General features: G+C 37.2%; 1 protein-coding gene across 2 annotated transcripts in view; it reads left to right on the top strand.

Annotated features, from left to right (window-relative positions):
- The window catches only part of EFL1 (elongation factor like GTPase 1), a 117,275-nt gene that overhangs the window by 37,068 nt on the left and 62,976 nt on the right, over positions 1-17,231 (top strand). For both annotated transcript variants that reach the window (XR_746387.3, XM_003921674.4), the window contains exon 15: positions 3,663-3,801. Coding sequence is in view for 1 of the 2 variants with exons in the window: in XM_003921674.4 (XP_003921723.1) it covers positions 3,663-3,801 (139 nt within the window). In the remaining variant the exon portion in view is untranslated. The remainder of the gene's footprint in view (positions 1-3,662; positions 3,802-17,231) is intronic.

The following is a 17,231-nucleotide window of genomic DNA, read 5'->3' as shown; positions in this document are numbered from 1 at the left end:
TCTTTTTTTGTGAAAGTAAATGAGTAAGAAATTGTTATTTAATGAAACATTGGTTTATTTGGCATTACAAATTCCACGAACAACCCAATTTATCTCTGCATAGTGTGTCTTTGCTGCAGGTTGAAATCAGTTGCTTATGTGTCTCATGTCTTAAGCAGGAATGATAAATAAATTGATAGTGCAAATGGCTTCTTATTTCAGTCATCAGAGCACCATAAAACCTAATTTCAACTGCTTAAAAGAAAAAGGTGAAGTATTTCAGACCTACTCCCAAAGTCACCCCTACCCAGAAGTTGTGTTTATCCTTTGTGTTAGTTTTCTGTTACTGCATATTACAGATTACAACACATTGAGCAGCTTCAAACATTACACATTTTATGATCTCACAGTTTCTGTGGGTTAGGAAAGCAGACATGGCTCAGCTGCGTCTTCTCCTTAGAGTCTCACAGAGCTGTAGTCCGAATGTTGGCCAGGCTGCATTCTCCTCTGGAGGACTGACTGATGAAGAACCTGCTTCCAAGCTCACTAAAGGTTGTTGACAGAATTCCTGTTCCTGCACCTGTAGATCTCAGAGTCTCACATGTTTTCTGGCCATTGGCTGCCCTCAGCTCCTAGAGGCCGCCTGCAGTTTCTTGTCATGTGGACCTTCCCAACTTGGAGACTGACTTCATCAAACCATACAGGAGACTAGAAGACATCTACTAAGACAGAGTCATGTCTGATGGTCTAGAATCACAGTGTGACGTCCCATCACCTTTGTCATTTTTGGTTACAAGAAGCAAGTCACAGGTCCCACTCACACTCAGGGGAAGGAGGTTTCTAAACAAAGGTGTGAACACCAGGAAGCAAGCATCATGGGAGGGCACCTTTAGTCTGTCTGCCACATCCTTCTTTTGCTTTTCTTGATAGTTTAGAACCTGTGTATGCATTCCTAAAGAATACTGTCACATTTGCATGTTTTTGAAACTTTGTATAAATGGAATTTTACTGTAGTTACTCTACAACTTGCCTTTTTTTAACTTAACAATTTGTTTATTGTTCACTGTGGCATGGGATTCTTTATTTAAATGGACATTTTATTTACACACTTTTTTTGGTCATTGTATATTTGTTGCTTTCATTTTATTTTGCAAATCTAAGCAATACTATCTTGTTTTTTTTTTTTTTTTGTAAATATCTCCTTATGCACATTTACAAGAAATTCTAGGGAATATGCCTATAGTGGAGTTGCCTTGGTAATCTGCTTAGCAAGATAATTCCAATTTATTTTCCAAAGTGGTTTTGATTTATACTCTCAATAGGAGTGTTTAACAGCTCCCGCTATTCCACATGCTCACCAGAATTTGGTTTTGTTAGGCTTTTCATTTTTGCCAGTCTGATGGGTATGATATGGTGTTTTGCACTTCCGGTTTACACTTTCCTTATTACTCTTTTAACATGTTTATTGATCAGTTTTGTGTTCTCGTGTGAAGATACTAATAGTTCTTGGAGTCATTTTTCTGTTTTTCTATTATGCTACTTTATTGTTTTAAATACTGCTTTTTAGATGTCTTTTGTATATTCCGGTTACTAATTTCTTGTCAGTTTGAGTTTTGCAAATTTCTTCTCCGGTGTAAAATCTGTTTTTACTTTCTGTTTGGTACCTTTTAATAGGCAGAAGTTCTTAATTTAAATGCAGTCCAGTTATCATTATTTTATGGGTTTTGCTTTTTTTTATCTTAAGCAAATTGAAATTAAGTCTATACTGAAGTCACAAAACTTTCTCTTAAAAGGTTAATATTTTACCTTTCCTGTTTAAATATTTAATTCAATCTTTGTGAAGAAGGGATCCAAGTTCATTTTTTCCTCATATAAATGTCCAACTGTTGTAACGTTGAATAGTCCGTCTTCATTCACTAATTTGCTTTGTCCACTCTGTCATAAATCAGATTATTACCTATGTACATAGATCTGTTCCTGGACTAATTTTATTTTTTCCGTTTGTCTCTAACTGTCTCTGTTCAGTGCTGTCTTCATTTCTGCGTGTTTTGACATCAAAAAGGCCGAATCCCTTTACCGTGTTTTTCTTTATTAGTGTCCTGTTTGTTCCTGACTCTTTGCTCCTATGTATCAGGTTTACAGTCTGCTCGTCAACTTCTGTGAAAAGCCTGTTGAAGCTCTGATTGGAATTACTTTATATCCATACACCTATTTGGCTTGAATCAACATTTTATAATACAGGATCTTTCCATCCATGAATGTATTGGGTTTATTTATCTACTTAGGTCATTTTAAATGTTTTTCGTAAAGTTTTACAGTTTTATTTATAAAGAGGTTTGATCCTTTTTGTTAGATTTATTACCAGCTATCTTATATTTTGTTGCTAATCCAAAAATCATTGTTTTAAATATACATATTTTCTATTTCTTGCTGTTTATTCTATTTATGCATTTTCTATTCCTAATTATGGAAGTATAATTAACTTTTGATCTTGCATTTTTGCCACCTTGCTGAACTGTCTTACTAATTATAATTTATCTGTAGCTTGTTTTAAGTGGATGGTCATATTGAATAGATTCTATTTCTTTCTATTCAGTTCTTATAATTTTTATTTCTCTGCAGCCTGTCTTAAGAGCTACTTTGAGTTGTCATTGTTTCAGAACACATACCTTTAGATGTAATATATGCCTGAAAGGTCATCATTTTCACGAAGTTTCTGGAGTCTCCCCTAGCACAGGAGCCCCTTCTTCCTCTGAACCTTTATGAATTGACTTGCCCTTGCTACTTTTTTGTTAGTCACTCTGTGCTTGTGATGCTAATCATCTTTGTATAGGTTGTATCTTAGCCATTTTTTCTCTTTCATAGCATTAGGGCAGCACCTGAGGCCTATGAGCACAAAAGATAGGTTGATTGGTTGATTGAAATGCTTTCTGGGTGCTTCCATTTATATAGTAGATATATTTCTTAAGACTTCACACAATGCAAAACTTGAATCATTTAAGACAGAATTTCATAAGAATAAATATGATATACTAGGAGCTAATAAAGCTAATGTACTTGTACCTATGGTATATTTCTGCTGTAAATGTACTCTGTCCTCTCATTAGTGTCCCTAATATGTCATAGCATGCTCTCCAAATGGACAATAATAGCAGTTTGGTTTTGGTTTGGTTTTGTTTTGTTTTTGGCATTTTTATCATATCTAACTACCTTTACAAAGTTATTTTTATGTGTTACTTGGCACTAACACCAGCCCTTGTTGAATACTTGAAAGACATTATAATAAGAGTAAAACAACTTGAAACGATGATAGTAATAATGAGTGTTCAAATAATAGCACAGTAGTCACCAGAACTGGTGTATGATGTGGTTCACATACGTAACTTAACAAGGGGCTGGGGGGATCAGCTAAACTGGCAATACCAGGTCACAACAGAATTTATATTACTTACCCATAAAGCTTATGATTAAATGGGAATCAGGACAATTTTTTAGTATTGTGAGAGGTTTCAGTATTTCAAATTTTATTCATAAAGTGAGACATATTTTCTCACACCATTTCAAATCTTCATATTTCAGATTTATATACTGTATCTTACTGATGAATAAAAATAACTTCATAAATACCAATTAATGCTTCCAAATGCCTCCTAACTTGTTTTCAATCATTTTTCTTTGCCCAGGTACCATTGGGCTTCTCAGCTCCACCAGATGACCTCCCCCCAGTCCCTCACATGGCATACTGTGCTCTGGAAAACCTGTATCTTCTGATGGGAAGAGAATTGGAGTATCTAGAGGAGGTACCTCCAGGAAATGTGCTAGGTAGAGTAATGCTGTTTATGATATCCATATTCTATTCTGGGAGGTTATCTAAAATGTCACTGAAAAATTAGTGAAATTTTTGAAGGGAATAACTTTAATCGACTCTTCAGTTTGATAATTTTTTTTTTCTGTTGTCTTTAACTTAGTGCATTTGAGTAACAAACATGTAGATCAGTTACTTGCTGTGAATTATTGCACTCTCTTTTAAAAATGCATTGCTTAAGTAATTTGTAAATGCTCTAGCCTAAGCTGGAGTTCCATTTATTTGAGAGTGAAAGGGGAAATTCTTGCTGAGATAAAGTTCTACATATTAGATTCTAAATTGTTGGAAGCTATTCTGATATGAAGGTCTATTTAAACTCATTGCTTTTTTTCCCAATGCTTTTATCCTTTGAGTATTGCCTTGCTAAGATGAGTTGTCAGTTGATATCTGCGAATATTATTCTTCATCTCTTCAGTGTTATCACTTGTTTGACTTCTGCCTCTCATGTACATCTCTTAGTGCAACCCTAAAGACTCAAATTAAGAAATTTCTCTTGGATCCAGAGTATATTACAGAATACTGTATCCCATTGAACTGATAGACTCTGAACCCTTAGGGTCATTGTCAGCTACAGAGCTATTTTAGTAAGTGATAATTTGGTTTGGGAATTCTCAACTTTTTAGACAAAGGTTTAACTTTTTTTAAAAAGGTCTAGTCTGTTAGTCCAGAATAGCTAATGGTTTGTCTGGATTTTGCGGGACTTGAATCCAAGACATTTGCCAAAGCATGTTTCCATTCCCCTACAGAGATATATTCTTTTCTTTATGTAATTTTTTGGCATGAAATTTGTGGAATTATTAGCTTCTCATCAGTGTTACCTATTTTCTTCCATCCCTTTGGAAAATGCTGTTTAATCTTAACAACTGATATATCTTTATAAGCTACCACAGCTAACTTCATCAGAAAGGACATTGGAAGAATAGAAAACACCCTACTTTTGTTCATAAGTCTTCCTTGAGATTACTGTATTGCTCAGATTAAATGGAACGTGAGGTATAAGATCTCCGGCATGATGCTCAAGGGAAAGAAAAGGTATTTATTGAGTGAATGGTTTTTATACAATATTCTCTCGTTAAGGCCTGGCGTTTGTGTTCTTTCCCTACTAGAGGATGAGAATGTGGCATGCATTAGTTTCTGGTTTTCTTTTTCTTTCTGTTGCTCAATTTCTAGGTACAGTCCGGGACTGAGGTTAAGTGGTATATCAGTAGGGAAACCATTTCTCTCTTTTGCTTCCTGAGGCAACCTCGGCTCTGCCATTTGGTACAGGGAGACAACCTACTATAAGCTCAAATTTTTCATTCTTAGAGAAAAGATGTACCTTGACTTATTTTATTGACCTTTTTAAAAAGTTAGATGGTAGCCGTGCGCAGTGGCTCAAGCCTGTAATCCCAGCACTTTGGGAGTCCAAGGCAGGTGGATCACGAGGTCAAGAGATCGAGACCATCCTGGTCAACATGGTGAAACCTGTCTCTACTAAAAATACAAAGAATTAGCTGGGCATGGTGGCACGTGCCTGTAATCCCAGCTACTCAGGAGGCTGAGGCAGGAGAATTGCCTGAACCCGGGAGGCGGAGGTTGCGGTGAGCCGAGATTGCGCCGTTGCACTCCAGCCTGGGTAACAAGAGCAAAACTCCGTCTCAAAAAAAAAAAAAAAAAGTTAGATGGTAGCACAACGTGGGATAAGAATGAAGGTGACTAAATCCTTGTTTACCAAATTTACTTATATAAGACTAAGCCAGATCAACAACCACGTTGGGACAAAATGAATTGAAGAGGAAAAAGCAGCTTTATTTCCTATAAGAGTTAGGATTGTGCCGGGCGCGGTGGCTCAAGCCTGTAATCCCAGCACTTTGGGAGGCCGAGGCGGGTGGATCACGAGGTCGAGAGATCGAGACCATCCTGGTCAACATGGTGAAACCCCGTCTCTAATAAAAGTGCAAAAAATTAGCTGGGCATGGTGGCACGTGCCTGTAATCCCAGCTACTCAGGAGGCTGAGGCAGGAGAATTGCCTGAGCCCAGGAGGCGGAGGTTGCGGTGAGCCGAGATCGCGCCATTCCACTCCAGCCTGGGTAACAAGAGCGAAACTCTGTCTCAAAAAAAAAAAAGAGTTAGGATTGTATTTAGCTACAAGTAACCAGTACACCAAGTGCATAGTCTTAAACTTCATTCAGTAGGAAGCCCAAGGGTGGACAGTCCAGGGCTGTTGTCGTGACTCTTCTGTGTCATCAGGGAGCCAGTGGCTCAGCGTGTGGCTTTTGTTCCCATAGAAGCAAGATGGCCTTGTATCTCTCAGAATCATACCCACATTCTTCACAGGAAGAGAGCACAGGAGTCAAGACCTAACAGGATTAATGTTTTTATTTGGAAAGAAATGCCTCTCTACCGACTTCTGTATATAGTCTCGTTTTTCTAATTTTGTCATATGCCCACTCCTACCTGCCAGGGAGGCCTGGGATTGAGTGTTTTACTCTTTCAGTCTCTGTAGTTAAGGCAGAAAATATTGGAGTTGTGAATGGCTTTTGAATGGCCAGTCCAGACTCTTAGCTACATTTGCCTTCCATTCATCTGGTGATGCCTGAGGTCCCTCCAGTAAGGTTCTGCTTTCTTTACATGAAGGAAACAGGATCGTCCACTGGAAGGATTATGAGTGTAACACTGGAGGAATTGCAATGCTGCCAGCCACTTTGACAGGGCTTTTTGAATTGAAAGATAAAGTAATTGTTTTTCTTTTATTAACTGAAATCTAATTGAGTCCCCCTCATGACTAGGAAGCGTGAGTATACCAAAATTTTTGCCATAGTTTTGCCACTAACTAGTTACATGGCCTCAGGCCAGTGATGTAACCTTGATGGGCTTGTTTTTCCAAATGATTTGGACTAGAGCAATGATTACTAATATTGCTTATGATAGAAATAGAACAGCCACTTTTAATTTTTTTATAAGAAGACTATGGATTCCCAGGGCTACTTTTATTTATCATAACCAGGATTTGTCATATAAACTTTAAAGACAAAGCATTAAATAACATTGCAGCAAGTACAATTTATTGCTGTACCTATAAAATACTAACAAAATTGTATTAGTACTTTTTTAGTAAAATACAAAATTAAAGTTTTTAATTGTCCTTATATTATGGCAGGTTGACATCCTAGGTGGAGATGGAGTGAGGGAAACATGTTTTGCTTATGTCATAACAATCTTCCCTGGATTTTGTCAGTTTCTCAGTGGCTTTAAAAAAGTTCTAAACTAGATTATCTTCAAGATCACTTCTAGCTTTTAACATTTAGGTTATGTTTCTTAAAGAAAAACCTTATTTCAGTCATTAGGATATTTCCCTCTCTCATGTTTATTAGGAGGAACAGTAAATGTTTTGATATGGTTATCTGATTTGGTTGATAACCCATTTTAATGGCTTTATTAAGACATCTTGAACTGGTTACCTGCCTCAAAGTCAGAGAATTACTTTTTTAGGCAAATTTTTACTTGTTCCTTGATTTAAAAATATGTGGCATATGTTAGCATTAGCCACAGTCTCATAAGCTACGGTGTTTAATAAAGCAACTTTTCAAAGCTAGGAGTAAGTTTTAAGTCAGGACAAAAGAGACAGGAGAGTCTGGTATATTAAGGGGTGATGATAAAACTTCCCAAGAGAAGGCTAGCTGGCAGCCGCAGGTAATAAATGCTGGGATTCCAGCTTTTGGCTTTCTAGGGCAAGTTGACTGAGGGTATGTCAGCACACTTTTTTTTTTTCTTTGAAACAGATTTGTCTTCTCAGGTAAATGGAAAGAGTAAGATGGCTGCATATGGCTCTTATTTTTTCAAGCATCTGCCGTTGAGGCATGGTTTGGTGGGGAACGGCTTGTCTCTTCCACGAGGTGTCTATTTTCTTTTTTTTTTTTGAGACGGACTTTCCCTCTTGTCACCCAGGCAAGAGTACAGTGGCGCAATCTCAGCTTACTGCAACCTCCACCTCCTGGGTTCAAGCGATTCTCCAGCTTCAGCCTCCCGAGTAGCTGGGATTATAGGCACCCACCACAACCCCCAGCTAATTTTTGTACTTTTAGTAGAGACAGGGTCTTACCATGTTGGCCAGGCTGCTCTCAACTCCTGACCTCAGGTGATTCGCCCGCTAAGGCCTCCCAAAGTGCTGTGATTACAGGCATGAGCCGCCATGCTCAGCCCCACGTGGTGTCTGTTGAGATGGTCCAAAGCCTGGGGGATAAAGTCATATGGAAGCTCTTTCAAGCACACGTCTGGAGGCTGATGCCGGCTATTGTCTGGAACCTTGGTTGGGAGTGGAACTAAGGTCTTTCCATATGGCTACTTGGCTTCCTTACAGGATGGTGGCTAGGTTTTACGGGTGAGCTACCCAACAGGAGAGCCAGGAGGAAGGTAGATCACCTTTTATGACCTAGCCTTCAAAGCCTTCAGCCCCACTTCTGCCACTTTCTGTTTATTAGAAGTGAGTCACTGCAACTGGCCCATGTTCAAAGGAGGGAACTCACTCTGCCTTTTGATGGGAGGCATGTCAGAATATTTGTGGACATGTTTTAAAATGACCACATTGCTAATCGTAGATAATTTCTTGTTTCCTTTTGCATTTTAACAGACTCATGACAGGACACATATAAATTAAGACATAGACATGTTCATAGTGATCAGGGCAGGCCTATAAACTTCATCTTTTTTACTTTTGTTAACTTAGAGAAAAAGTTATAATTCCTGTTTAGTAAGAAAACAGTGGAGACCATTATGATTGATACCCATATGCTTTTAATCATAAATGATATGGAGTCAGTAAATTTATCAAGTGCAGATGAAAATTTTTGTTGGAAAAGGAAATGAAAACATTATATGGCATTCTTGGACAATTCAGCATTATTCAGTCAAAGTCCAAAGGAAAGTTCTTTTATTGGCACTTGAAAAATGCAGATTTCACATTTGAACTCAGCTGTAAGTCACTTAGAGAACTTATATGTGCTAATAAGTGTAGAATAGATTTTGTGGTCTGGAAATAGTAAATTTAAAGTTTAAAGTTATTTAATTCTAACCTGATGTTTATAAAGTTGGTATAGATGGAAGCAGAGACCCCACCATGCGTAGCCCACAATAGCCTTTTGTTCAGTTCCCTACTGAGAATGTGTCTAAAAATAAATGTTTGCTACAGGCTCCTATTAAAATGTGAGGGGAAATTGAATTAGGATTCCAAATCTTTAGCCTTTTCATATACTCCTTTAGATCTCTTCCATATGGTTAAATCTTTAAAAATTCAGAGACATATTCTGAGAAGAAACATGATACTCTTCTTTTTACAGCATGAGGAAAATAAATATTAATTGACCTTTTTCTAAACTGGTTTTAGTTCTGCCATGGTTGGTTGCTGGGTCAATAGGAAGTCGGTGTTGATAATCTCTGTGTGTGTGTGTGTGTGTGTGTGTGTGTGTGTGTGAATCCTTAGTCATGTGGGGTAACGTAGGAGTCACAAACCTTTGAGGCATTTTACTAGCAAATTTGATTTAATTTATTTCAAGGGAAAGCTCAGTAGTATTTGTTCTTAAGACCTTGTCATACTTCTGTAATGTTTTAAATTCACTTACTAGTGAATTTCTTTTAAATGTACTTTTATTGTCAGCATTTCCATTTGGAGATAATCTATTTTAATCAGTGAAAACCTAATAGTCATTTCTTAGTTTTAAGAGTTTCAACTGATTTTAATGGCTTTTCTTTTACAGATAATAATGATTTTATTATCTTTTTGCCTAATAGTGTGTCATATTTCTTTTTATTTTCATATTGCTTATAAGAAATGGTAAATAATAATAGTTGTCATTTTGTCTAGTTTCTTCCGGATTTTAATGGGAATGCTCCTGGTGTTTTAGTTTCAGGTTTACTAATGCCTGTCCATTCATGATATGTCGTCTTTATTGTCCTGGGAAAGTTTTTTTTTTCTTTTTTCTTTTTTATTAATCAGGAATGGATATTGAATTTTATTGATGCATTCTTTGCATCTGAAGACAAAGTTACAGAGTTTTTCTCCTTGCTGTAATTGATGTCACGAATTATATTTAATTTCCTGATTATTAAGGTGTCCTTGCATTACTAATTAAAAAAAAAAAAAGCATTCGATCATTGCGTATTATTTTCAAACACTTTTAGTTTCAATGTACTAGCATTTTATCTAGAATTTTCTTGTATTATAAGTTAAAATGGCCATTATTTTCTTCGAATCATAATATCAAAATGGGAAGCTTTCATTTTTTTCTATCCTCTAAAGCTTCACTCTCCATTTGGTAGCCACTAGCTACATTCACTTATTTAAACTTAAATAGATTGAAATCAAATAGCATTAAAAGTTTACCCTTCAGTTGCACTAGCCATTTTTCAAGTGCTTAATAACTCTGTGTGGCTAGTGGTTACCATATTGTGTAGTGCTGCTCTTGAGAAATTTGTATACGATGTAAGAATTACCTTTTCTTCAAAAGTTTTGTAATAGTTCACTTGTAAAACTAACTGGGCTATACCAGGCGCGGTGGCTCAAGCCTGTAATCCCAGCACTTTGGGAGGCCGAGGCAGGTGGATCACGAGGTCGAGAGATCGAGACCATCCTGGTCAACATGGTGAAACCCTGTATCTACTAAAAATAGAAAAAATCAGCTGGGCATGGTGGCGCGTGCCTGTAATCCCAGCTACTCGGGAGGCTGAGGCAGGAGAATTGCCTGAACCCAGGAGGCGGAGGTTGCGGTGAGCCGAGATCGCACCATTGCACTCCAGCCTGGGTAACAAGAGCGAAACTCCGTCTCAAAAAAAAAAAAACTAACTGGGCTATAGGCAGAAAATCTTTGATTCTTTCTATCTGATATACTTTATCTTTTTCATTTTCAGTTCTGTATATTTGTGTTTTCTTGTTCAATTTCTTCATTATAAAATTTATCTTTATTTGAATATAATAGTTTTATATATAGTTAACATTTTAAAGTTCTTTTTAAAAGATAACTTTTCAGTATAGTGCAACCCATAATACTAGTCCATTTGAAAATGCAGTTAAGCTAAATAAGAGTTATTGCTTACCATAGGGGTAACCATCAGTTTTCTGTCCATATATGTGCAGATTTTTTTAAATTGTGGTAAGAAAACACAACATAAAATTTACCATCTTAACAATTTTTAAAAGTATACAGTAGCTTTTTTTAATTTAAAAAATCATACTTTCTATACTGTTTTTTAACCTGTATATTTTTCTCTTGGAGGCAATCCCTTCTCTGAATATAGCTTTCCCCTGCCTTTGTTTAAATGCATTTGCTGCAACTTTCAGAAGAGAGTCAAATAGTAATGCAATAAGAATCTTTGTTTCATTTGTTAATTTAGAGGAATTTATATACATATATGTTGTATACGTATATGTGTATGTGTGTATAGATAGATAGATAGATAGATAATGTTACCCTGATATTTGGGCTAGATAGTCTTTATAATGAAAAGAAAGTATCCTCCTTTTTCTATTTACTAGGTTAATATTTAAAATGTGGTAGATACTGAGATTTATCAAATGGTCTTTTCTACGTATTTCAGGTGACACATACGAGGTTTTTTTGGGGGGATCCACTTATGCCATGAATCATATTAACACATTTCCTAATATTAACCCAGTTTTTATTATTTCTGGAATAAAGTATTAGGTGAGTATATTTCAAGTACGTTCTTGAGCAATGAACTCAGTTTGTTAGTAGTTTAGTGAAATGTTTATATTTGTAAGTTTAGTCTGTAGTTTTTCGTATATATATTTGTGGAGTTTTGATATCATCATTATACTAGGTACATGAAACAAATCATGAATTAGCGATGGTTTTTATTGTTCTCTCTTCTGTTTAAATGGCATAGGAATTTTCTGGTCCCTAAAATTTTGGCTCTTAGCACCCACGAAACCAGCTATATTTGGTTAGTTGTTAATTGTTATTGTCCCTTTCAGGTTCTTTCTTTCAGAAACATTGTCATTAACAAATAGACCTCCAAAGTCACACATAAAGAAAATCATAAATGAAGTACTTAATTATGAAGATTAAAGAATGCTTTCCACTTTTAAAAAATAAGTCATTTATTCAAATGAAAATCTTTTTATACAAAGAATTCAAGTAGGCTACTAAAAAAGTAGAGAAAGAGTACTTTTCTGGGGGAAAAGTACTCTTTTATTCTAGTGAAGTTGATCTGAAAGATGTCCTCCAGCAATATATGTAGAAAAGAAATCAGATTCACTGTCTGTTGCTGAAACTCTGACTTTCCTTTCCCATTCCTAGTTACTCAGTGTTACAAAGATTCAAAACTTTTTGATAGCTTTTGAGAGGAAGTTTGAAGTAACACCGATGATAGAATTAGTTTTTTTGAGAACCAAGGCAAAAGGGGTGAATCCTGAAAACTCCTTAATTGTCAACATTGATGTTCGAGCCCCACTCCAGATTTTGGTTGGAGTGTCACTCCACAGGTAGATGTTTTGGAGAAAGAGGAGTGGCTGAGGCAGAAGCTGTGACTTAGAGTAGGAGGAGGGAGAGAGTTTTCTACTGAGAAGCATATGTATTAATACAAGCTTAAAGACACAGTGGAAAAGGAAACAGATAGCAGTAACCATACTGTCCCAGATTCCTCTGTGGCAGGACATATGCCTGATCAACAAAGTCATGAGCTGTATGGGGTAGATTCAGAGTGAAAGTTTGAGTTCTTTTTTTTTTTTTTTTTTTTTTTGCAAGAAGTTATTAACTACAAAAATGGGCATATGTTCTTCTAAAATGATATTCTGATAAAATAGTGGTTCACAAATAGAAAGCTGCCCACACAATTGCAGTATATTTGTTTGATTAAAATAAAAGGATGTATTTATTTATTTAAGATATCATTTACTAAGAAAATCCTCAACTGTACTTCCAGAATTACATTAAGAGCAGTAGGGGTTGAAAGCATATAGGTTCTTCCCTGGAACAAACTACATTACGGACTTTTAAAAAGCACCTGGCCTTTCTCCAGTTTTATACACGGGGTGAGGAGAGTTAGTTCATCTTTGCCAGGAAAGAAAGTCCCTCTCTCCTTTGTAGATGAGCACAGAGCTTATACCTTCCTAACACTCATACCTGCTGATTTGGAGAGGACTGACTGAAAATTTCCTAAGGACTGTGCCTCCCAAGTCTTCACATTTAATTATTCCTGGTGACGATCTCTTGAGTGTTCAGTGTATATTGGTTGAACATGTGACTCAATTAATCACTTAATAAGCTTACTCGAGGGAATATATGAGCAGCCAGAAGCCATTTAGTGTTCATTTTTTATTTCTTCAAAGTTTAAAATATTCTCAGGCAGCCTGGGCAATGTAGTGAGACCCCGTTTCTACAAACAATAGAAAAATTAAAAAACAGTCATGATGGCATGTGCATGTAGTCTTAGCTATACAGGTGGAAGATTGCAGCCCAAGGTGTTGGAGCTACAGTGAGCTGTGATCGCACCACTGCATCCTGGCCTGGGTGACAGAGAGAGACACTGTCTTAAAAAAAAATTCTCAAAAATTCTCTCAATACCTAAGGGAGTAGAAAGTATAGAAATATTTCTTTAGAAGTGAACACATAGGCTTTTCAGTATAAACATACTGGAATTTGGTAGGTGAAAGCAAAATACTTTCTTGGTCTGAACATTTCTTGTTAAAGAATATCAGGGTAGCGATGTTTTACTGTGTTAAGGCTATCCAACTCCCAGAGCCAAGGTGATGTTACCACTGGGAATTTTTTGTTCAGCTCAGACAGTACACTGAAACTAACTGGTCCTTCCTCCCCTTCATGTGTCTCAGGTGTTCTGGGAGGCTCCCAGGTATGTCCTGGACGGAAAAAGGCAAAGCTGTTTGATGTTAGAGAAGCAGAAATAGTCTGAGTATCTTTCTGTTGTTTTCTCTGTGCTGTGGTCCAGTCAGCAGGTGGGGACAGCATTGTCCCAGGCTTTATAAAGCCAAGATTAGCCCCCCCAGAAGCTTCCTGGATCCGGTTTCCAGTCTCCTGAGCTAAGGGTGCTGCTCCCACGAGAAGGCAAGACTTCGTTGCCTCTGCCTTAAGATGTGGTTTTGTACAGGATTCTCAGGTGTGTTGTATAGGGACTTAAAGCGCCACTGATGCTTTCCTTTTTTTTTTTTTTTTCTTTTATTTTCTACCATTTATTTTGGCATTTGTACTCTTCCTTGTGTTTCTCCTTGAATATTTGACATTATATAACTCTCTTGTGCCTGGCTAAGCTCTTCTGGGGCATAAGCCAGGTAACCCATAAGCTAGGTATTCAGGTTTATTTATTTTCCAGATGGATAGGTGTTGTACCAATACAGTATATCAAATAAACTTTACCCTGCCCCTGCTTCCTTCCCCACTGTTTCACTACCATGTTTCCCACACATACTGTAATTTGTTTCTGGATACCATTTTCTATTCTGATGTATTTGCCAGCCTGTATTGTTTGATTTTGAGGGTATCAATAATTCATTTTTGAATCTGGTTCTGTCACTTTTAGCTTTAATAATTGGAGGCTATCTTCAAACATTTATTCTATATGAACTTGAGATGATTTTTATTTCTGGCAATATATTAAATGTCTATGTTAAGACATTTTATTTACAGAAATAAATTATGACCACCCTTTTACTATAAAGGTGATTATATAGACAAAGCTAAGTAAGTTACCTTCCTAGGGCTGATTCCTGTAAGTGTTATCAGTGTATTCTTCCAGACTTCTATCCATACATAATACATATGAATGTTGCTATAGTAAGAAGTAAATTCGTGTATGTAAATTTAAATAAGTGCACTAGAGAGCTAAAGCTGGGACTGCAGCTTAAACCCAGCATTATGTTGTTCTGGTGTCTTTATTATTACCAAATAAATGATTTTAAACAGTTAAAATTATCCCAGTACTAGTCTCTTTTGGGGAGCAGCCCTTCCCATTTTCATACTAGGTCTTATTTTGTGGGCTGCAGTCCTAGCTGTCTCAAACTGAGCCAGCAGGCAGCAGCCAGAACTACTTTTGCCTCAGGGTCTTCCCTGAGACAGACTTTGGCCCTTGGCCTTCTTGCTTAGGATATTTATGAAGTCCAGGATCTCTATCTCTCTCCAAAGATTTCTGGCCTTGGCCTTCTTGCTTAGAATATTTGTGAAGCCCAGGATCTCTCTCTCTTACTCTCTCTCTCTCTTTCTTTCAATTTCTGGAGTGACCAACTGCTATCTTAGTGGCATAAATTAATTCTAATATACCTGGGTGGTCTCTGATCTAGTTCCATATTGCAAAGTTCTTGGCTTTGGGGTAAGACCTTTTCCTGTGTTGACATAGCCTTTTCCTAATTTTTACCTGTTTTGGGACTTGGGATTTGGAAGTGCAGGGATGTGAGGGAGGGAGGAAGGAATATAAGGCGTCTTTTATACGCCTTCCTTTCTTAGAATCCAGAGTTTTTTAAAAAGAAAAAAAAAAAAAACAGGTTTTTAAATATGCAGTGAACTATTTTTTCCTCTGAAAAGTGAAACCTTTATTAGCTTAATTTTATATCCTAATCATTCATTCACATTTATTTTGTGTTTACTATATGTTTGGTACTGTATTGATCACTAGGTTAGGTTTCTCACACTGTGTGCTTAGTCATCCAGATTATTTATAGATACTTCACAGTTTTGATTCCAAACTAGTAAATAAGGCATCCCCTGATAGGAGAAGCAGCACTGGGTTTTACCAGTGGGACCTCTGGCAATTTGGCCACTTTGTGGAAATTTTCAGACCGAATCTGTATCTGTGTAAAAGAAAGTTGCGGTAGATGACCTCTTATGGCCTTTATTTCTCTCCTAGCTGGTTTTCCAGGTTTCTTCACCTTTTCCACTGCCCATGTTTTGGGTTTTCCTATATTTCTTAGTTACGTTGCAGTTTTCAGTACTATCTGTGCCCTCTTCTTTACTATCTGTGGATTGCTTTAAGTGACATTCAGACAGCCAGAGGTCCAGAGGGCATTTGACATAAAAGAATTCCAGCCTTCAAAGATCTTTTCTCATACCAGGAGTTTTTTGTTTTTTAAACAAAACAAAACAAAACAAGTTATCATGATTGGATCCATGTGGACTAGCTTCACTTGGCTGTGCCTCGGGAGAGGTCCAGAATAGCTTTCTTGGACCTGAGCGAGCTCAGAAGCATTGGCACTTTCTCGTTTACACTGGCCTTGATTTGGGGTAGAGGTTGAGCAGGCTGAAGTCCCCTCTCCGAAGCCACCATGGAATGGTTAAAAGGCATCTGCAGCCAGATGTTCCAGCTCTAGCAGGGTCACAACTGCACGGAGGTGAACACAAGGGGGCAGCCTTTCCCACAGATTTCCATCAAATCGGAGAGGAACAAAAGAGTGCAGTTTCAATGGGAGCACATGTGTGAGCCTGTGTCTGTCCACACCAGTGCCCGTGTGTAAAATGTGTAACCTCTAATTCTGTTTGTAAAGAGCAGTAGGGTGAAGGGCATATGAATGCTGAGTAGATTTTGTGCTTTGCTGGGCTAAAGGTTCATTAACACAACCCAGGCTTCCTTGGTGTGGGTACTGCAGACTATATCCCTTGCCTAGCCCAGAGTCTTACACGTGGCAGGCAGGCAGGCAGGCACTTTCATTGTGGAGGCTTAGAGATGACTGAGTCGTTAATGCAGAGGAGTTGAAATCATTTCGCTTGCTGTCTCAACCTGAAGAATGATTTCAAAGCAGTCATTTAAATTTATTTTGGCCCCTTTTTTTTTTTTTTCATTCTCCTGCCTTCCTACTTCTCTTCCAGCTACTAAAGGCATTGTTCCAATTGTATATATCTTCCTTTATTTTTGTTTCCTCTTCATCTTGTAAATTGAGTTATCACTTCTTTGGTTGTTTCTAGTTGGAAAAAGCATTATGAAAATATATGCTGTTCAGAAGCAGAATGTAAAATGTCACTAATATCCTGAACCCCCTTGCAATTAGAAGCACATTGTCACTAGCGTAGTTTTATGTTTCCCAGATGACTGTTAATTTAGCAGTTTAGCACATAAGTGCATTGATGATCATATTTCAAAGGATTTGAGTCTGTTGATTCAAGCGTAGAACTGAGGTAAGAGTTGTTACTCCTTCACTGTTGTATCTAAATTTGTCTTATTATTTGACTCTGTCGTGGCTGGAAGAAATCAGATATGCTTTGGAAATCAAAGGTAAATTTTCTGTCCCCTGGGGATGGCGTGGGAGGAAAGAGGAACATTTTCTTTTAGCTCTAAACAAAAGGAGCAATTAGTAGATTTCCTGTATAATAGTTGTTTTTCAGCAAAACCACATGCCTTTGATTTTTCTAAAATGACAATAGTTAATTTTCACTTTCTGAACAGTTTATATCA

This window comes from Saimiri boliviensis, chromosome 5 (assembly GCF_048565385.1).
Source record: "Saimiri boliviensis isolate mSaiBol1 chromosome 5, mSaiBol1.pri, whole genome shotgun sequence".
Classification (NCBI taxonomy): domain Eukaryota; kingdom Metazoa; phylum Chordata; class Mammalia; order Primates; family Cebidae; genus Saimiri; species Saimiri boliviensis.
Note: the sequence above shows the minus strand (reverse complement) of the source record. Positions and strands in the feature narration are given on the sequence as shown.